This window comes from Ammodytes marinus (genome assembly GCF_949987685.1).
Source record: "Ammodytes marinus genome assembly, chromosome: 5".
Classification (NCBI taxonomy): Eukaryota; Metazoa; Chordata; class Actinopteri; order Uranoscopiformes; family Ammodytidae; genus Ammodytes; species Ammodytes marinus.
The window spans coordinates 16,317,306-16,339,000 of NC_137234.1; the positions used below are offsets into that span (position 1 = coordinate 16,317,306).

At 40.6% G+C, this 21,695-nt stretch overlaps 1 protein-coding gene across 2 annotated transcripts; it reads left to right on the top strand.

The window, feature by feature from the left end:
- Positions 1–153: 153 nt before the first annotated feature.
- On the top strand, positions 154–21,560 carry chd2 (chromodomain helicase DNA binding protein 2). Of its 2 annotated transcripts, XM_080028091.1 has the most exons (38): positions 154–1,136; positions 4,672–4,900; positions 5,792–5,878; positions 6,113–6,174; positions 6,592–6,726; positions 7,020–7,196; positions 8,426–8,565; positions 9,074–9,299; positions 9,395–9,495; positions 9,584–9,625; positions 9,736–9,914; positions 10,052–10,176; positions 10,303–10,519; positions 10,616–10,705; positions 10,788–10,978; positions 11,097–11,285; positions 11,386–11,548; positions 11,675–11,827; positions 12,636–12,707; positions 12,961–13,110; positions 13,194–13,342; positions 14,359–14,455; positions 14,550–14,642; positions 14,761–14,937; positions 15,505–15,674; positions 15,890–15,931; positions 16,020–16,159; positions 16,248–16,386; positions 16,495–16,645; positions 16,907–17,029; positions 17,167–17,286; positions 17,788–17,928; positions 18,109–18,225; positions 18,356–18,534; positions 18,624–18,723; positions 18,822–19,005; positions 19,284–19,524; positions 19,621–21,560. In XM_080028091.1, exons 1-38 carry the CDS (start codon positions 1,075–1,077, stop codon positions 19,904–19,906), a joined length of 5,439 nt encoding a protein of 1,812 aa, XP_079884217.1. In that variant the 5' UTR covers positions 154–1,074; the 3' UTR covers positions 19,907–21,560. The 2 variants fall into 2 exon arrangements, with proteins under 2 accessions (XP_079884217.1, XP_079884218.1); XM_080028092.1 differs by lacking the exon at positions 6,592–6,726.
- Positions 21,561–21,695: the final 135 nt, after the last annotated feature.

Consider the following 21,695-nt stretch of genomic DNA (forward strand, 5'->3'; position numbering starts at 1 on the left):
ATTATCTACCTTTTCATGAAGTTGGAAGAAAGGTAGTAACTCGAAGCTTGTTTCCTCGGGTTGAAAACAAATGCATGTCTTTATAAAAAAACACAAATTAAACATAATAAAAGGGGTGGGTCTTAAACATCACCTGAGTGTGTGGTAAATGGAAATAACGTCAATCAAAGGCAAAGCTTTCAGAGCTAGGAAGGAGCTCTAGATGGCGGCTGAGCCTTGGGAAGGGTGCTATGGTCTTTCGTCAGACCGTTTCTCTTGTTTGTTTTTCGACCGAGACTTTTTGATTCCGATTTTTAAAAAAGCGCTTTCATCGCGGAATCTGTCTGTTAAAGGGATTTAAGGCGTTTTTGTGAGTTTCGGGCTTTCTTTCCGAGTCGTACGAGCCGTCTCTTTGCTGCGGGAGTGCTTGTCGTTGTTTTCCACACTGGGCTCTGGCAGCCATGGCGCGCCTCCATTTTTAGTGTGCTGCTCGCCTCTGTCGCTCTGAGTCTGACACTAGATGAAGACTTTAAAGGCCTACAAGCTATTGCAAACAAAGCTTTTTTTTATGTGATGTATTGTAAAGTTATGTGTTATATTTTGTACGGTTTGTTATTTTTATTCGAGTCGGGTAAAAACCTCATAGAGTGAACGTTAATCTAATAGTAGGCTACACTAGTACATTACCACCTTTCTGCAAATTTAGTTTGTGTTTACATTCTGTATCACATTATTTACTATTTTCTTCTTCCTTAAATCTTATTTTTCTAATAATTCGAGTGATGACGCAGTTACAATTAATTGCATGCGGCTTGATCCGTGGACTATATTGACAGACATGCGTTGGTAATTTAACACAGTATAGCAGCGCCTGTCATTTTTTCTCGCTCATTTTAAATAAGCGATGTAAATAATGGTCCTCATATCTCCCACTTTAATGCCCTTTTCATTACTCGTGTCGCAACGCCTGGATTTTTACTGCCATCTGAGCAAAGGCAGTCTTGTGGGATTTGATAGTGCGTGCTTCTTCTAACTTTTTGACAGTAAATACCAGGACAAAAGACCATTCTATCTAAATATTTCCAGGATACTGCTATGATGAAGAATAAGAGTAAAAAACAAGAGGATCAAGGATCGACTCAAAGCAACGCATCAAGGTATGATCCTATACACTACTCTTTTTTTTTTTCATATCTGGCTGCACTGTTTACATTGTCAGGCATGGTCGATCACCTGTATATTCATTTAGGACGTGGTTTTTGCTGAAGTGCCCCACTGTCATGAATGACCTTGCTATTGTTTAATAGCCACACCCTGATTTTCCTACCATTTCTTAACACTCTATTCCGAGGTTTCAGGCCTGTGTTAAGAGATCATTGCCCACAAGTCTTATGCATGTGCCACCACAGGAAAAACTTATTTGTCCTCTATTGTTCTGCAAATGATATGTCACAAATGTTTTGATGTGCTATCGCTATAGAGTAACATGACCTTGTCTTACTATTTGGTACTGCATTGCACCATTTTATCAACGATGTTTGGTTTTGATTTATTTCAGGAACACTGTATTGTTTTTGTTTTATGATCTCTCATAAGTCTTTTAAATTGGTTAAAAAACGTTGTGGGAGTCCTTTGTCATGATTACAGTTTGCATGTGGCTACATTTTGAATTTTTTAACATACATCTCTATACTCATTTATCTGGACCTGTTTTGATCGTTTTGACAAATGTATGGAGTTTTATTAAATCAAGAGTTTTCTAATGCTTCGTAATTTCATTAAAGCTCTTCATCCAAAATATTTTAATACCTTGTAAATAATTCTATCTTGTTTTACATGGCCAGGAAAAACTTTAAATTACTGTTTAATTATTTGACATTTTATCAGGGTTCACATGCAATGTAAAATAACCTTTAACCTCCAACTTTATATTTGTACTCAGGTGAAGGCTTACTTAATGTTTTTGGGCTTTATTGCAATTGAAAAGTTTCAATTTATTGAATATTTCTCATGACATGATTTACTATTATCTAAAAATTACTGTCATTTGATTTGACAAACATGATGTTGTATCCACAGATGGTTTCACATATTAAACTCCAGTAATGTTTAAGGATCGAAAAAATTACATAGGCACGTTTTGTATTAAATACAATTTGCTATAGAGATTAATGTGTCACTGGAAGCATTTGTTTTGAACATGTGAACTGTGAATGTTACATCAAAACAATGTTTTGAATCTGGCTTTATGTGTATACCTGTCAAGTGGATAATAAAGTTAAAGGCCTGTGGCCAATAGTTTTATGTACACGTAATTTGTGATATATATATATATATAAACACTGTTGTACTTTCTGATTCTCTTTATAAAGAAAGTTAGGATTTTGAAATGTGTGTTTTCATCCTTAGGTATCTGAATATTCAAATATCAGAACAATTGCACACACCATTCAATTATGATCAATAAAGATGGCTTTAAAGACTAATATCAGGTCATGCACATGGTGTCAGGACAACCAAGAATTCAGAAACACGTGGTTAACCACTAGTTTTGTGATGTTTGTATCGATTGCATAATTGCCATATCCCTACTTATATTGTTAGTATCAGAATTGCTGCCATGTTTATACAACAGTTAATGCAGCCTGATGACAATAGACTGTTGTGTTTTTAGATAAAGACACAGAAGTTTGGATGCTATATGCAGGTAATCACCCTCACAGCATTTTTCTGACTGTACACTACAGCAGGAAACATCACAATTCTAGTCTTTCTGTGTGATCTTGTGGCAGCCATTTTAGTACTTTTCAGCTGTGAGTGAAATGCTCTTGCTACTTATGACAGCCTAACTTTAGCATACTGATAGATGAGCACTGCAGGAATGCAGAGCAGCAGAATGAGCAACATAAAATCTGGTGCGTTTATGTAACATTATATTTCACAAAAGTGCTGTATAGATACTCTCCTGGGCCTCAAAATGGCCCTTGCTTTGTGTGCTCAGCTTGCTCACTTATCTGTTTTAGAACTCTGTTCAGAACTACATGGAGGAGTATCAGGAAGAGTTCAGACATTGAAAAAGACTGCACAATGCTCTGCCATTGGCTGGGCTTCCACCCAGCTACACACCAGCCAATAGTAATTTGAGATAATGTCCACGTCCCACCCACTTTTGACCTTGCTTAAAGCGGAAGGAGCCATGCACTTCCGAGTTGGTAATTGATCCTGCTCAAGGTACAGGCTGTTCAATCTAGTAACAGTCCTTAAATGTGTTTGAAACAAGTAAGATGGAAATGATTTACCTCCAACCAACGCATGTCCTCTTTCAGTTTTATTTGTTTAATTGTATAATTGTCAGGCTTACAGATTTATATATATTTTTCTCAACATTTAGTAATGCAAAAAAGAAATCCTAAAAACACCCAAAATATGACATAACAGTAAAACCTGTGTGTATTTTAAAAAGGCACGTGTTTTAAGCCACAAAAAACGTTCTTCCAAGAGGCCATTTAAGGCAGTGATTCCTGCAGATTTTCTAATGTATGTATAGAGCGCCCCCATGTGTCCAGACAACGGGCTGCACGCACAGACAGCCAGACAGTACAGTATCTATGGTCACCACACCAAAATGGATATTTTAAATACTACTCGCAACGTTAATGTGCTGTCATTTTAAATTACAATGAAGGTCTATAAAATGTTTTGTATGCAAAATGAAACGATTTATTCCAGATATGCCAGATGATTTTATTGCATAATACCACTTGAGATGAATGATCGAATTCATTACGTGTTCCATTGATTACCAGCCAATCTGATGAGCTCACACATACACACGCACCACACACATATTTTTTTTATACCATATGTTCACTGCTTAAAATAAGGCCTCTTAAAATCCTTCAAATGAAACTATCTGATTAGTCAAAACATCTAAATTTTATTGAAACTTTTTCTACTACATGATCAACTAAGGCAACAGCCATGTCATTAGGGATCACACGTGAACACAGCTTCATTTAACGAGCAAGAAATTGTTCCATATTTGTAAATCAATTTTTAGATCATTATTCTCCCTCTGTGTCAATTTCACAGGGAATTTAATTTAGGTTGCTCGAAGAGAAATATTTATGCAATTTTGCCGTGTTCATTTACTTTTAATCTTAACTCACAACAGTCTTATGGCCATTTTAGTCATTTCTGATTTTATTACTGCCATACTTAAATGTCACAGGTAATTGCAGGTTAACCGAGATTTGAATGGCGATCACAGTAATTCAATTCTATGAAAAAAAAACATTTATTTATTGTTGTGATTTGGACTCTGCCGACTTACTCCCTGCCACTTAACACATTATTTGTTAAGTAACGTTTTAGCTCAGTTTGAACTTATTTGAGTGCTGTAAGCAGGTGTTCAAAGTAACTTAAGAGGATCTGTATGCCTTGACAAGAATGATAGTTGTTCTATTACTGCTTAGTACATCAGGAACATGATTCACGACAGGGAAGCTTATCTTTCCTTGTGGCTGACGGTCACAACTTTTCAAAATATATATATTTTTTAAAGTTTGCTGCCACTATGATCTCTGTTGACATTTCTTCGTCGTTGTTGTTGATGTTTGGTGTATTGATTTGTCAGCAATAGTTCAACATATACAAATGGGGTAAAAATGTAACATCCGTTTGTTCCTGTAGCAATTCAGCTTCAGAAGAATCCAACCATTCTGCGTCGGAGTCAGGGGGGAGTCGGTCGGAGAGCGAGCATGGCAGTGAGCAGAGGAGGTCCCACCACTCTGAGTCCAACAGCTCCTCAGAGTCAGAGAGTCACTCAGGGTCAGGGAGCGAGTCACAGCAAAACACAGCCGAAGTCCTAGACAAAGACAAGCCAGTTAAAAAGAAGGAGCGTCTGGCAGATGTTAAGAAGGTAAAAGTGAATGCTGAAGTTCAGAGAAGAAGCAGGAGGATTCTTCTGTGGCAATTTGCTGCTCCTAAAGCAGACTTAAATTCCTGTTATCTAATAATGGAGATTAATTATTTTCTGTAATCTCTAAATATAAATATAATCGAAATGTGATTATAACCATTGGCATGAAGATCAATTGTAGGACAAGCTAGTTGTACAGCCATGTCAGATTTAAAGCGTTGTCCCGGTTCTATGCTACGTCCTGATTCTTAACAGGTTTTTCAGTGACAAAAATAATACTCAAAAAAGAAAGAATGCACACTTAAACGTGTTTTTGATGTACCTTATTGTCCCACAATGCAATGCCACAAAATTGCAGATGGTGGTGAGATAGCTACAGATATGTTCCATTAAGCGTTAAAGCTAAAAAAACAAAAACAAACATGCTTTGGCCTTCCAATGTCTGAATGTCATTCTTTAGCACACACATTGCATAATTAACTTTAAGTTCAAAACTTTAAATTGTGTTAATTTTTCTATTCAATAACAACAGTATATTATGACCATTCTCTTACCGCCCTTCATAGCTGAGTTGTTTGATATAAGTAGAATGTTGGATTATGGTACAGAATGACTATTTGGACAATCGATGACTACTTTCATTATTGTTTCAAGCAAAAATGACAATTGTGTATTTTCTCTGTTTTTGCGTAGTTGTCATGTGAATATCTTTGGGTTTTGGACTGTTCAAAGTAACAGCAGATTCATCAATAATGAAAATAAATATTAGTTACAGCCTAGAAGCTTGAATTGTCAAATTCAAATGTAGAATAGAACTGGGACCACATCACATTTTCTGGAGTGATATAGATAGACATCAGCTGTCTTATGGCATTTGCTTTCTGTTTACAGATGTGGGATGAGCATCCAGATGTGTATGGGGTCAGGAGGTCAAACCGCAGTAGACAGGAACCGGCTCGTTTGAACATCGGAGCTGGGGTAAGCAGACGTGAAATGAACACCCCAACATGGACAATTAAACAATAAAGATACTTATAAAATATTGATAGGCACCATGGCCTGGCTCTTCGCTTTACGCTCCTCTGTCATCGGTTCTTCCAAAGAAGTCACTTGTGCCGTCTAGTGGAGGCTTTAAAAAAGTGCTGCTACATTTCATATGGAAAACAAAGCTCTTTCTGACATGTGACTCTGTGGTGTTGACTGTGTTTACAGGGTAGCAGTGACTCTGAGAGTGAAAGTCCGAAGAGAAAAACAACACGAGCTAAGAAAAAAGAGTAAGTATGTAATGGTGTAATTATAATTTTTTTGTATTTCATGTAATTTTAATTCATGTGATAGTACTGCACGTCATTCTTTCATCAAACTAAATTGTCACCAAGATTTTTGTTATTTTGCATCGTTCTTATCTGTTGTTTTTGTTATTGTGTTGTGTTCATATTGTGATTCTTATCATTTGAAGCATGTTTGTAAAATGGGTATCTGTTTGGTCCAAATGGTCTCAGTTAGTCCCAATCGGCCAGGTGATGTTCTACATTCACATCGAATTGAAATGGTCAGATCATTGGCTTATCCCTGATCAAATTGGGTTGTAATGAACGATCTATGGCCAGTATACTTTTGACGAAATTAATATAGAGTTAAAGCAGTGATGGGGCCTTGAGGGTGAACTTATGGCATTTCTTTGTTGTAAGAAATATCTGGAAAAGTGATGACTCAAATGATGATGAAGAGGATGGGGAGGAGGCGGAGGAGGAGGAGGCTTCCGACAATTCAGACAGTGAGCAGGAAGAGAAAAAAGTTAGATCCAGACGACTTCCTGCTAGAAGGTAAGATTGTTAGCAAAGCCCGGGCCGTAAGACAGCTACCCACCGCTCATCTCCAAATCATTCCATATTGTGTCAGCAAGTTGTATGATTATTACACATTCCCCCTTTTGCTTTGTTGTTGACATGAATGCTGCAGCCTGATGTTCTTAAACTGTGCTATTGTGGTGCGTTGGCTGCAGTTTTGTCAAGTGGGCCCAGAGAGACTGAAAGTCACAGTGACACTGCTCCATGAAGCTGGTTCTTTATCTCTAAGTGTGTTTGTGTGTTTTTGTGCTTCACTGTGTGTTTAACAGACCTCAGACCAAATCTTCAACAGCCAAAAAGCAGCCGCTGTCTCAGAAGGGAAGGAAGTCCAGGAAACAGGAGTCGTCTGCTGAGGAAGACGACGATGACGAAGATGAAGACGAGGACGATGAAGACGGCACTCCAAAGAGACAGACTCGAAGAAGGGGAGCAACAAACGTCAAGAGGTGCATTTCTGAACCCACATTTTTTTTTTTTTTTTTTTTAAGATTTAGATGTAGGGGAGAACGGGGTAATATGTCACACGGGTTGGTTGTCACAATCGTTATATCTCGGAACCAGAAGGCGCTGTCTGTGAAATGTTGGTATGTAAATATCCAGAATTGGGATCAGAGGTCACCTACATAGTCTTCCTAGGAGTAAGACTGCTGAATTTGAGTTGAGAGAACTGTTTCTGTTTTTCATGTAAAATTGAAAATATTTAGCTCCTCAGTATTTTTCTTCTAGACTTTTACACAATGGGTTTATAACAAAACACTTGTTACCCATAAAAAGGGTAAACTATAGTTTAGATTGTGGTTAGCAAGCTAATTAGTTGTCAGATGGTTGTTGGCCTTGATGCTAGCAAGACATTCAAGTTGGGGTTGGTTGTCACATTTTTTGGGGGGTTGGTTGTCACATGTATTCCAAAGGCTGCAGCTAGAAAAGGAACCCAATAACGAAATAAATTGTCAAGCTGTATCCTCACTGACACCCCAGAGAAGGAGAGAATAGAGCAGGAAAAGGCAGCTAGCATGCAAAAGAAAAAAGGGCAACAAAATCAAAACAACCCAGTGCATCCCAAGCTAGACCAGCTGCCAAGGCTACAGTAAGTTATGTAGGCCTATTTGTCATCTTGACAATGCAATTAAACTTTCAAATTTAGTTCTGCTTTCTTGCCTTCTTTTTAAGATTATTCCCATTAAGATAACATTGTGACAAACAACCCCATAGTGTGTGACAACCGACCCCTTGATGGGGTTGGTTGTCACAATGTGTAAGGGTGTCTTTGATGATTAATTTCAATAAGATAGAAAAAGTGAGGGGTACACATTTCAAGCCAACACCTTAAGCTTCAATTTAATGTAGGAATGACAATTGAAAAATGTTTAGGTGATGAGCAATTCTCACTAGAGTAAAAAGTGTGCCTACTTACCCCGTTCTCCCCTATTGGTAATGCATTTAGTCTACTTTGACCCCGACTCCAGACTAATGTTTTTTATAATAGGCAGTTTGAGATTTTTCTTTATAGTTTTATGAACAATAAACAAAGAAAAACGCTTTTAGTAGACACCAAAACTACACATTTGAACCTGAAAATGGGAATATGTCCTCTTTAAAAAGTTGCTGTTGCAGGTGCTGAGAAGTGGAAATATCACCTGTATCAACTGTAATCCCGTATTCTGTCACATTGCAGTTATAAAGAGGACCAACATGACTTAGAAACAGACTCCGATGACCTGATCGAAATGACAGGGGAAGCTCTGGAGGAGCTGCAGGATGACGACGCTGAGACCATTGAGAGGGTTATGGACACCAGGACGGGCAAAAAAGGAGGTGATTTCACACGTCTCTTGCTTTATTCATACACCCCATGTTGCTTCTCATTAAAACATTTGCCACGTGTATATCATGGAAAGGTTAACTTTTTTCCTCAACTTAAATCAAAAAGTGATACTTTAATTTACTTTAGATATATTACACACTAGGTGAAATATTTTAGGCCTTTCTTTTGTTGCCAAATAAGTACCCCCACCGACCAAGTATTGCGTGGATGAATGAACATGCCCTTCAGAAATTCGAAATTTTTGTATTTTAAATACTTTTATTGATCGGTTTTATGTAATATTTTGAGATGCTTTGATTTTTTTTGGTTGCCGTTATCAACTAAATTAAGCAAAAGAAAAGGCCTAAAATATTTCACTTGGTGTGTAATGAATAAAAAAAAAAAAAAAAAAAATCACTTTTGGATTTATAATTACGGGGAAAAAAAGAACTTTCCCATGATATTCTTATAATATGAGATACACTTGTAAAATGTTTTGATTTGTTTTTCCTCTTTTAGCCACCGGGGCGCCCACCACAGGATACGCTGTGGAGGAAAATGGGGACCCGGGCAAAGGCTTTGACCCCGAGAACGATGAAGGGGAAGTTCACTATCTGATTAAGTGGAAGGGCTGGTCCTACATCCACAACACCTGGGAGAGCATGGACTCTCTGACACTGCAAAAGGTCAAGGGACTGAAGAAACTGGACAACTACATAAAGAAAAACGACGAGCTCAATTCATGGTGACCGTCTTCGCCTTCACATTGGACGTGTTCATTTAAAAATATAAGTCATTTGTCCAGGAATATTTCACTGTTTATTATGTCCTTGTCTATAGGTTGAGGAGGGCATCGCCGGAGGATATAGAGTTTTATAACTGCCAACAGGAGCTCCATTCTGACTTGAGCAAGCAGTTCCAGTTTGTGGAGCGTGTTATCGGTAACAAATTATATATTAAACCTATTTGCTTTTGTCTGGTATTGTTGCAGATATATATTGTTTTAAGCAATATATTTATCATTAACAGCGACTAAAACAGGAAAGACACCAGGATCCATTGACTTCCCCTGTAAGTCACTTTTTACCACCATCACTGTTACATTTTGTTTGGTTGTTAAGTGCTTTTACTTTATTTGACATAGCCAGTTGTGTAATAATTTTAGTTGGCTTCTCAAACAGCTCATAGTCACAAGACGCCATCCTCCAATGAGCCAGAGTATCTATGCAAGTGGATGGGCTTACCCTACTCGGAGTGCAGCTGGGAGGATGGAGGTTTACTTGGAAAGAAGTTTCAGCCCTGCATCGACAGCTTCCTGCATCGAAACTCCTGTAAAACCGTCCCATCTAAAGAGTGCAAGGTAAGATTCGAATTGGAACAATCTGGAATGATCTACTTTTTTTTTTATCGCGTCCCTTATTTTTGATGTCATTGAAAAATATTTCAAATATTTGTTTTTTCTCTCCTCCATAATTGTAGAAATTTGCTTCGTTTCAGGTGTTAAAGCAAAGACCAAGGTTTACTCCTCTGAAGAAACAACCATCATACATTGGAGATGAGAACCTTCAGCTAAGAGATTATCAGCTGGCTGGCTTGAACTGGCTGGCACACTCCTGGTGCAGGTAATGTGTAAAAAAAAAAAAAAAAGAAAAAAACTTGTGTTTGGTTTTGGTCACCTAATTTAAAAAATAATGGATTGATTCATGGTTGGAACCAATCCCTTATTTTCTCTTATTCTCCGTCCTCAGGTGCAACAGCGTCATCCTGGCCGATGAGATGGGGCTGGGAAAGACCATCCAGACCATCTCCTTCCTGTCCTACCTCTTTCACCAGCACCAGCTGTACGGGCCCTTCATAGTGGTGGTCCCTCTGTCCACACTCACCTCCTGGCAGAGGGAGTTTGAAACCTGGGCCCCCGACATGAACGTGGTGGTCTACCTCGGTGACGTCATGAGCAGGAAGACAGTAGGTTGAATCTGCACAATCTCTCACACTTGCCTGCTGCTATCTCCCAGAGTTGGCTCCATGAACTAAATTGTTTTCACTTGTATTTCCCCACAGATCCGTGACTACGAGTGGGTGAACCATCAAAGTAAAAGAATCCGCTTCAATGCACTGTTAACCACTTATGAAATTCTACTTAAGGACAAGGTGGGTTTTTACCTTTGTATCTGATGCTGCATGTCTGAGAAAGTCAACAACTTATTTTACATTGACACACATTTGTCTCCAGGGTGTGCTCGGGAACATCAACTGGGCCTTCCTGGGTGTGGATGAAGCTCACAGGCTGAAGAATGACGACTCCCTGCTGTACAAGTCATTAATGGAGTTCAGGTCAAACCACAGACTCCTCATCACCGGCACTCCGCTGCAGAACTCCCTCAAAGAGCTCTGGTCGCTTCTGCACTTCCTCATGCCCGACAAGTACGTCTCTGGTTTTAATGTGTATACTGAATCAAAGGCAGAGAAAACACCAATTTGAATTTTGAGCAAGGGAAGAGATGAGTGCAATTTAGTTTTTTAACGCTCACGTGCTCTGCAGGTTCGATTCCTGGGAGGATTTTGAGGATTCTCACGGCAAAGGAACGGACAACGGTTATCAGAGCCTTCACAAAGTCCTTGAGCCCTTTCTCCTGCGACGGGTCAAGAAAGACGTGGAGAAATCTCTCCCTGCCAAGGTGGAACAGATCCTCCGCGTAGACATGACGGCACACCAGAAACAGTTTTACAAGTATGATTTTCTTTTTGTATCTTTTGTAACCTTTTTTTTTTTTTTTAAATGTAATTTTTTCTCTCCTGTAAGTAAATGTGTTATTTTTGACGTTTCCCAGGTGGATTTTAACGAGGAATTACAGAGCTCTTTCCAAAGGCACCCGAGGCAGCTCCTCCGGCTTTCTGAATATCGTCATGGAGTTGAAAAAGTGCTGCAACCATAGTTTCCTCATTAAACAGCCAGAGGATGGAGAAGCTGAAACACAGCAGGATTACCTAAAGGTATGTCTCCTCTTGAAGCCTCTTCTGCTCCTGGCAACACCTCAGGATAATCTCTGCCTGCCAAAGGAAAGGTAGTTGTGACAAATTCCTAGTGTTCACGACATTTTAACTTTGTACGTGTTTCAGAGTCTAGTGAGGGGCAGCGGGAAACTGGTGCTGCTGGACAAGCTGCTGACTAGACTCCGAGAAAGAGGCAACCGTGTCCTGATCTTCTCCCAGATGGTCAGGATGTTGGACATTCTGGCTGAATACCTCGCCAAGAACCGCTACCCATTCCAGGTAATTTTTTTTTGCATTATTTTGTTATTCGGCTGCAATCTGCACTTTCCACACTGTACAGAAAGTTTCAGGTCACATAGAAAAAAACAATATGCTGTTTCACTGTGTGGTGGTGTAGTCATTGTGGGCCATGCTGTTGTTTACATTAATCTCAGAAAACCTGTCTGTCTGAGCATAAAGACCTTGCAATGTTCTTTCTTTAATTATTATTGTTATTTGCAGAAAAAGAAACAACATATTTTTTGATCCCTTAAATATAGTTCAAACACGTGTGAAAAGGATTGGAATTGAAGGCATAATTCTTTTTACAGTTTTAGAATACTATTACTTTCTTTTTTACTATTATTGAAACGCACATCTCTGATTACCCTGTCAGTGTGCATGATAACTAACTAACCCGAGTGTAACTAGCTGCACCACCAGTATCTTTAGTTCATTGGGGCAGACTTGTCTTTGTTGGTGTTTACAGTGGTGGGGCTCTCTGGGTGGTAGTTGTGACGGGTGGGTTGGACTCGGGTGAGGATCGGATGTCACTGTTGTTCCATACATACTCCAGCAGGCCGAGAGTTCATGTGGTTATTTATATCAATACAAATATTTTCAAACTGAAGAACAGCCAAACTGCACGTCACTCGTCTCGGGTTATTTTTTCCTGATGAAGTCTTTGCTGCAGACTATTGTGATGAATCTGAGCAGATAGAGCGGAAACATGGGCACGTGGAGCAAAGGGATGCCAAGGTTATATTAGATGGCTGCCCGGGAAATCTTCAAAGGTTAATTCTCTCTGTTTGCCTCTTGTCTTCTTCAGCGGCTGGACGGTTCCATAAAGGGAGAAATCCGAAAGCAAGCACTCGACCACTTCAATGCAGAGGGCTCGGAGGTGTGTATGCAAATAATTTAATGTTACTAACTGGGAGTCTGAAAACATAATTTGGCATACAATTTCTGATCAAGCTGCATTAAATACAAACTTAACATACATATACATGACAACTTGAAAGTCTGAAGTTAAATTTGATGCATGATTACCATTTCCATATTTTGTTCCTCTTATTCATAATGCAAGACACGTTGTTTACAAATATCACAAATGTTTGCTCTGTGTGAATTAATGGTGTCATCTCTTGTTGTAGGACTTCTGCTTCCTGCTGTCCACCAGAGCTGGAGGTTTAGGGATAAACTTGGCCTCTGCAGACACAGTAGTCATCTTCGACTCCGACTGGAACCCTCAAAATGACCTGCAGGCACAAGCCAGGGCTCACAGGATCGGCCAGAAGAAACAGGTAACCCAATACCCCCACTGCAGATCCACCACACAATATTGTATAGTGGGTAAGAAACTTATATCTCTGCTTTTATTTTGTAGGTGAATATTTATCGACTGGTTACCAAAGGAACCGTGGAGGAGGACATCATTGAGAGGGCAAAGAAGAAGATGGTTTTGGACCACCTGGTCATTCAGAGAATGGACACCACTGGTCGAACTGTGCTGGACAACAACTCAGGAACCACAAAGTAAGATGATACTTTTTTAGATACGAGCTACAGGTTTTTCGCTGATTCATCTCTTAAATATAGAAATACCGTACTCTGTGTTGAACCTTCTTGCTGCCTTTTTTTAGGGCCCGAGCACCGACCGGTGCGAAGCCCTATTGAAACCGCCAGGATTCTTATTCTTTTTTTTTCTTAATGGTTTTTGGCACTTTTCACCCCCTTCCCGTCATGCATAACTTGAAAATGTGTTTTGCGTACCCATCAGACCTGCAAAAAATTGCAACTTATCGTTGGTTTCGAGTCCGGGCCAAGAAAACGGCGCCCCCTATGGCCACAAACAGTTTTTCAGGAAATGCATGCTCAAAAATTGGGCTAGAGGCCTGAAATTTTAGGACAACATGTAATGGCCCAAGGCGCACATAAATGCTATTTTATGTCATTAGCCAAAATCAACAGGAAGTCGGCCATTTTGGATTTAGTGCCTAAAATCGCCATAATACAGATTTTCACATATCGACGAACTCGATATGCTTAATGAGACCCAAGGCCTGAGTAAACCCACACAAGAAAAAGTGAGAGCGCCAACTGCTGGGTCAAGTAAATATTGCATGCTAGTTATTTACCTCCAAGTCCTACACACTTGATCAAATCAACCTCAAAGCAGCTCAGGGAGGTCTAGAGACAATGATAACACGGGAAGCCAGTTCTATAGGCTCCGTGGCCTTTGTAGTTTCTCGGCGTCATCGCCACGAAACAGGAAGTCGCTGTAATTTTGCTCTGCACTGTTCCATGTGCTCCAAACGTCACCCGCCTGGTAAGAGCTCAGGCCTGAGGACTTCCTCGCATCCATATCAAGCACGTCGCGGCAACTTCCACACTTCTGGTGACAGGTATTACTGTACCGCGTGCTGCGAAGAGGGGGAGACTGCGGCGCGTTCTCTCACGCGGTCGCCCGGAGCGCCGACGCCGGCCAGGTGCGAGGGCCCGGTCATCACTGCTCGCAGTTTTAATTATTAATTGTATTTATTCGTTTACAGTTCAAACCCATTCAATAAAGATGAACTGACTGCCATCCTCAAGTTTGGTGCGGAGGAGCTTTTCAAAGAGCCTGAGGGAGAGGAGTCGGAACCACAGGTTTTTACAATGACTGATTACCTTTTGTTGTGTTAAAAATACTTGCGTTACATATTTGTCAAATTAAGCCATATTTATTTCTTTGTTACTGCAGGAGATGGACATTGATGAGATCTTGAGGTTGGCTGAGACAAGAGAAAGTGACCAGGGCTCAAGTGCTACTGATGAACTCCTATCTCAGTTTAAGGTACTGGCAAGCTGCTCCTGGTTTTGCACTGTGATTGTTAAGAAGCTACAAACCCACTCTAGACCTGCATTCATGCCATGCTTACCTTTCTATCTTTCTCCGCTGCGTCCTGCTACAGGTGGCCAATTTCTCCAGCATGGAAGAACCCACACCCGATAATATTGAGGGCAGGGCCATAAGGGAATGGGATGACATCATCCCCGAGGAGCAGCGGCGCAAAATCGAGGAGGAGGAGAAGCAGCGGGAGATGGACGACATCTTCATGCTGCCCAGAAGCAGGAGCTCCAACAAGAGGGTAAGAGGAGAGCAGACAGACATGTTTGACAATTCAATCTTCCAGCACTGATGACTCTTGGATTCCCTCTCAGCATACCAAGCATTTCAATTAAGTCATAAGGGTGTTGTGTTCGGTAGCAGCACCGACCCTTTGGAACAGCTTACCACTTAAAATAAGATCTGCCTCGACTCCTGAACAATTCAAATCATTATCAAAGACCCACCTCTTCTTTGTCCTTCCTCATTAGATGAGAATGTTTTATCCCAGCATTTTAAATTGTGTTGTTTTGTATGTTTTAATGTTGTTGTTTTTGCTTCACATTTGATTGACTCGACATCCTTGAAAATATGAGTCACCCCTCAACTGATCTTTTGAGTATTAATAAAGGTTAAATGAAAAATATTCTACTAGTACTTTTATTATTATTTTACAGCTTATAGCTTACCTTTACTGTTGCTTTTTACATCTTATTTTATGATGTATTCTCCTGTTTTACTGTAAAGCACTTTGGTCTGCCCCTGCAGTTATAAATGTGCTATATAAATAAATTTGACTTGACTTGCTCCGTCTACTTGTGTCTCTCAGGCGCAGGCCAATGATAGTGATAGCGACGTGGGCTCAAAGCTGAAGAACCACTCCTCAGGATCAGAGAGCGAGACTGACGACAGCGATGACGACAAGAAGCCCAAGAGAAGGGGCAGACCCAGAGCCCGCAAAAACAATGTGGAGGGTTTCACTGACGCAGAGATACGCAGGTGAAGTATTTAGTTGCTAATGGTAGTAGAAGTATTAGCTTGTTTTTTATTTAAAAATAAATAATTTTTGAGGGAATTGTTTATCTTGACTGATTGCAGTCCAGCTGTATACTAGGTATTCACCTGGTCTGGCTTTGTTGTTTCATATTTAAAACATTTTCTTGTTAATTTGTCAACACAATTTAACAACATACTCATAACAATATCATTAACAGGTTCATTAAGGCATATAAGAAATTTGGAGCGCCACTTGAAAGGTAAGCATATTACTCAATTGTATCAATATTGTATGAGCAAGAAGTTGTCCGTCAGACCATGCAGTCAAGCGCTTCTTTCTGTATCCAGGTTGGAGGCCATCGCCCGAGACTCTGAGCTGGTTGACAAATCCGTAGCGGACCTGAAGAGACTCGGTGACCTGATTCATACTAGTTGTGTGACTGCGGTGCAGGAGCACGAGGAACACCTTAAAGAGAACCCAGTTGAAGGTGTGTTTAGTTTTACTCGCTTGAGAGTTCTTTTGAAATGATCACCCCAATCCTGGCCCACCAAATATTATTTGCGTTATCATTCCAGCCAAAGGTCCTGGGAAACGGCGAGGAATCAACATAAAGATCTCAGGAGTGCAGGTCAACGCCAAGTCCATCATCCAGCACGAGGAAGAGTTTGAGCCCCTGCACAAAGCGGTGCCCTCTGATCCCGCAGAGAGACAGAAGTAAGAGAACCGCTGCAAATCTAAAGAAGGATCAAGACGAGATATTTTAGAACAGTGGGTCTGTGTTGCAGATGAAGTTTGACAAGTGTCTTTTTTCCCCCCCGGTAGGTTCACGCTAACATGCAGGGTCAAGGTCGCCCACTTTGATGTGGACTGGGATCTGCCGGATGACGTCCAGCTCCTGCTCGGTATCTATGAGCACGGCTTTGGCAACTGGGATCTTCTCAAGACCGATCCTGAACTTAAACTCGCTGATAAGGCAAAGTCTAATTTCTACCTATAGCACTAAGTAGGAGTGGATTCTTATATAAAATGGAATATTGAAGGAAAATCTTAAATATGAGCATGCACATTTACTGGCCTGTTAAGGTGGTGGTAAAGCTTTTAAAAAATACCTATTTATAAGATGTGAGCAAAAAAATTAGAATGCAGTTTAATTTCTCCATCTGCCTTTTATGAGCATGATGTATCAACGGATGAAGGGAAGAAAAAATCTTAATATTTACCCCCCACTGCGCAGATTCTCCCAGACGATCCGAGCAAGAAGCCTCAGGGCAAGCAGCTACAGGCCAGAGGCGAGTATCTTCTCAAGCTCCTGAAGAAAGAACAGGACAGCGCGGACCAGTCTAAAACAGGGGAGGAAGTACGCTATGCTATTCCTATTATTATTATCACAGAGTAACTCATCCATAACGCTTTTACCGCATGAAGTTTGCCCTTTTGAACCACACAAAATGACCTACCGTCCACCGTAGCTCATCCAGTCTCTTCATCTTATAGGTCAAGGTGAGGAAGAGGAAGCCGCGCGTGAAAAAGGAGAAGGTCCTCAAGGACGAGCAGGGCAACGATATCTCCTCCCCCCGCCTGTCCGACAACCCTTCTGAGGAGGGTGAAGTCAAGGTCAGTGTCACCCCACTAGTCTGTTGTCCAACATTTTCCCTTACCTGCAGTACAACATGGAGGCTATGTATTTATGTGCAGTGGTATTTGTTGACAGTTAAAAAACGTCAAACTGTCCTCACTGCTGTTGCTCTGTTTTACAAAGTAAAAAGGGAGTATTAAAGGTGAAGTCAGCCATTCTAGAGAATGCTTGTTGTCAAACTTAGTCTTTTTGTCAAATCAGTGAATATCTCCCACCCTTTTGTTGACATACACGTTTACAGAGCCTAGGCTGTGTACTAACACCATATATGTCTTTCATTGCACACACTGTACGGACAGGTAGTGGATTATGGAGAGATATTCACTGATTTTGAACACATTCCTGTTATTCAGCTTCATTTTTAGACGAGAAGAGTAATTGTGCATTATATTAGGGTCCTCAACATTTTGTCCTCTCCTGTCAAATAACTGTATTGGTATATTGCTTAACCTACGTTGTCTTTTCTTGTGTTTGAGCAGGACGACGGAACAGAAAAGTCGCCCTCCAAGAAAAGACAAAAGAAAAAGGATAACAAAGAGAACAAAGAAAAACAGGGAACTCCTAAAAAGGAGAAGGACGGGGACAAAGAAAAAAAGGGTGCTAAACCCAGGAAAGAAAAGGTAATTCAGCAAAGCATTCATGATCTTAGCATAGGCGCTTTGCTCAGACTGTTTTTCAAATTGACATGGACATGAGGTTGATTGTTCATTATAGCATTAAAAAGCCACTTGTGGCTAAATGGAATAAAGGTATAAATGGCGGATGCAGGTTTAACTGTCTTTACTTCTGGTGTCTTTCAGGCTAAAGGAGCCAAAGGGAAGAAGACTCAAGGTCCAGTTCACATCACGGCTGGTTCTGAGCCGGTTCCCATCATAGAGAAGGAGGATGACGAACTGGACCAGGAGACTTTCAGTGTTGTGAGTATCCTCATTCATTCTTGTGCAGAGACTAGGCCAGTGAAGGAACTGGTGAGCTGTTGTTATTTTTCTAATGATCAACAATCAGGCCATCACAGTATTATCGTCCCTTTTGTGCATGTGTCTCCAGTGTAAGGAGCGTATGAGGCCGGTGAAAAAGGCCCTGAAGCAGCTGGACAAACCGGACGAGGGTCTGTCGGACCAAGAGCAGCTCCAGCACACTCGCACATGCCTACTGAAGATTGGAGACCGAATCGCAGAATGCCTTAAAGCCTACAGTGACCCCGAGCATGTCAAAATATGGCGAAGGTTGGTTTTTGGATATTTAGCGGGGAAATAATTAGTCATGATGCTCACCTGTTTAACTCTGCTAATGATTATGTTGTGCCTTTCTGCAGGAACCTCTGGATTTTTGTGTCCAAGTTTACAGAGTTTGGTGCCAGGAAGCTTCACAAGCTTTACAAAATGGCACAGAAGAAGCGATCACACGAGGAAGAGGCAAGTTGCTCCTATTTCCAGTTTTTAACACAGTTAGTTTATCAAGTGTTGTTACAATACCAACACTGAAAATAAAAAATATCCTGTCACGTTTCCAGAAGGAGCATAAGAAGAAGGAGGACCCTGCAGGGAGAGGGAAATCTTTCAGGCCAGAGCCCTCTGGTTCCAGCAGAGACTCCTCGGGAACTCAGCCGTCCTCCAAGGCTGGATCTCACTCGACCCAGTCAGGACACCACAGAGAACAGTACAACGCAGCTAATAAGCGTCACCCTCCCAATGATGGTACGGATTGGATTGTTTTTGTTTAAGAACAAAGTATTTAATATTGAGTTTGAGAGATTCTGGTAGTCAGTCTTAGTTTATAAGCTAAGCTAAGCTAACCGTGTCCTCGTTTTATCTTTAGCATAGAGACATGAAAGTGGTTATCGATCTTCTCGTTTAACCCTCTGTAGAAAATCGTTTTCCTAAATGTCGAATTATTCCTTTAATTTAAGTTCCTTTTTATATTAAATAAGGCACAGCTGTGGTAAGTTCCATTTCTTTTTCACATTTCATTACAGATAGGGGAGACTGGCAGAGAGACCGTAAATACAGTTACCCAGGAAACAGCAACCAGTCATGGCAGGGAGACCGACATCACCAGTTTGATCGCTACAAGGATCACTATGGCGACCGACGTTCCCACGGAGACTCCTACCGCAGCTCAGGCAACTACCGCAACAACAGCTCCCCTCGCAAAAGGCAATACGACCAGTACAGCAACGACCGGGATCACAGGGGCCACAGAGCCTATTACGACAGGTGAGAGTTACTAAAAACCTGATTTTAAAACTTAAATTAAATATTATGTGTTACCACTGTTAGAAAAATAAATAAATGCTTAAAATTATATTTCAGGTCTCCAGACTCAAAAAGGAGACGTCCGGATGAATTCCGTCCCAGCTACCACCAGGTAAGAGAAGGCCCTCTTCAGGACTTCAGGAGGATGCCAGAGCCCAGGCCCACAGCTCAAGCGGGCTCTGAGCAGTACAACAGGCCCTTCAACCCGGACAAACCTCCTCCACTGCTGGACCCTCGCTCCCCGCAGGCTCAGAAATCTCCCCAGGACCCTCGCTCGTCTCCGGAGCGTCCTGGAGAGCCGAACGCCTCGGCAGATCCTAACTGGAACAACAGGAAAACATAGAAGTTAAGCCAGGCAGGCCGGCTAGGAAACCCATCTGGGTGTTTTTGTCCAGTGTCGAAAAGCCACAACGCAGCTCCGAGCTGACGGACAAGTCAGGACTCACCAATCATAAGCTCACAGTTGGAAAGGGACGCAATGTGTACGCTCTTTAAAAGCAAAACTATTCAGCCCTTTTGCCCCCAAAAGAGACTGTGGCTGTGAATGACAGAATGAATGAAGAAGTGTGTTTCTTCCTGCTCATCTTCACGGTGGAAATAAATAATAATAAAAATACTTAAAGAAGCAACTGTATTTAAATGAAATGACTCGATCAGTCAACCGTGACTTAAACTGAGTGGGAAAACTGAAGGATGCTTAGTCCCATGGACTATTATCTAAGGAGAATTTAGGATACATAAACTGATGACTGATCTCAATCCTAAAAGTGCCTGAAGGTTTTGGCCTTTTTGAATGGTAAATGTATGGGATTATTCCCAAAGGAAGAATGACATGGACATCTTTGTTTGTGTTTAGCTTTAAGTCTTTGCGAATTATGTAATTTGAAGAATTCAGTACAAAAGGAATGTGTAAATTGTTATCGTGTGCACCTTCAAAGTGTTTATCTTGAACATGTTGCTGAACTGAATCATGGAGTCAGTTTTTGGCCATGGACTGTGTGATGGGACGGCCTAATTCCTCCGACATTTGAATGATCGAACAAGCCAGTATGTTTCCTCTTAACACTCAAGAAAAGGTTTTAGCAAATTCGTATTTGTCATGTGTACAAATAATCATTCTTTCTGCAATCGTGTAGCTATATAAAATCTATCATTGCAATCCTCTAGCTCGGTTCACTTTAACCACTTTCCTCTTAGTAGGTCCAATGCAATGAAGGCTTTGTAAGCAGTATTTATTGCAACGACTTGTGCAAAGGTTAATAACACTACGGCTTAATTTTCGCCTTTCAGTATTTTGCTGGTTTAAAATGGTATTTCACTGTAGTTTCATTATCCACCTGTATGTCAGTGCTCAATAATGTCTGAAAATACTACACGATCAACATTTTCTTTAAAGTTTTTGCAATACTTTTTTAATTCACATACAGTCTCTGGTTAGTTTGTTATAGAGTTGTCAGGACGTTGCTGTTGACATTTCATTATGTGTATTACTGTTTGGTCACTCGTTAACTGTGCCAAAGCTGGTCCTGCTCTGGCCTACCATTTTTGTTTTAATGCTTCTCCATGTGTGCCTTATTTATGTGGGTATTATCATACAGTGTATTGATGGACGGTCAATACTGGGGTGTAATGCAGGCAGGATGTACAGTATTACAGTTGCATTTTAAGGAAATTGCTCTGAACAACATGAGATGGGTAAGGGGACCTTGTATTCTGGTAATCATGTGGTTCTGTGATTTTCCGAAAGAGATGATTTGAGCGAAAATATACATGTATATATCGCTGACCTTTTTAAACTATACAGAAATTATGTGGGTTTTCGTCCAGGCCACTTAACCGACCTGTTACAGCCAGTACATCTTTCCTTCTACATTAAGCAAGCTACAGTTCCTGTATCATATGTTCTTCAAGAAAGTCTAAATAATTTATATTTGTGACAAAACCCCTCTTCAAGAGAAAATGTGCTGTACATATGTATGGACATATGTAATAAACTTTGTTACACGATGAAAGCTTGTTTTCTATTTTTCTGACATTCAGAAGCAGGTATGTATGAAGAGGAAAATGATTGGTCTTCAATGTCAAATTCATAAAAATTTAATCTTGCTCTTCTCTTAAAAATTAAGAGTGGC

Bases quoted from the DNA above. Each gene is read 5' to 3' on its own strand.
- chd2 (XM_080028091.1), top strand. From the start codon at position 1,075: ATGATGAAGAATAAGAGTAAAAAACAAGAGGATCAAGGATCGACTCAA. The intron at 14,938-15,504 runs GTAAGAGGAGAG...TGTGTCTCTCAG, and splicing joins GCAGGAGCTCCAACAAGAGG to GCGCAGGCCAATGATAGTGA. The intron at 15,932-16,019 runs GTAAGCATATTA...TTCTGTATCCAG, and splicing joins TTTGGAGCGCCACTTGAAAG to GTTGGAGGCCATCGCCCGAG.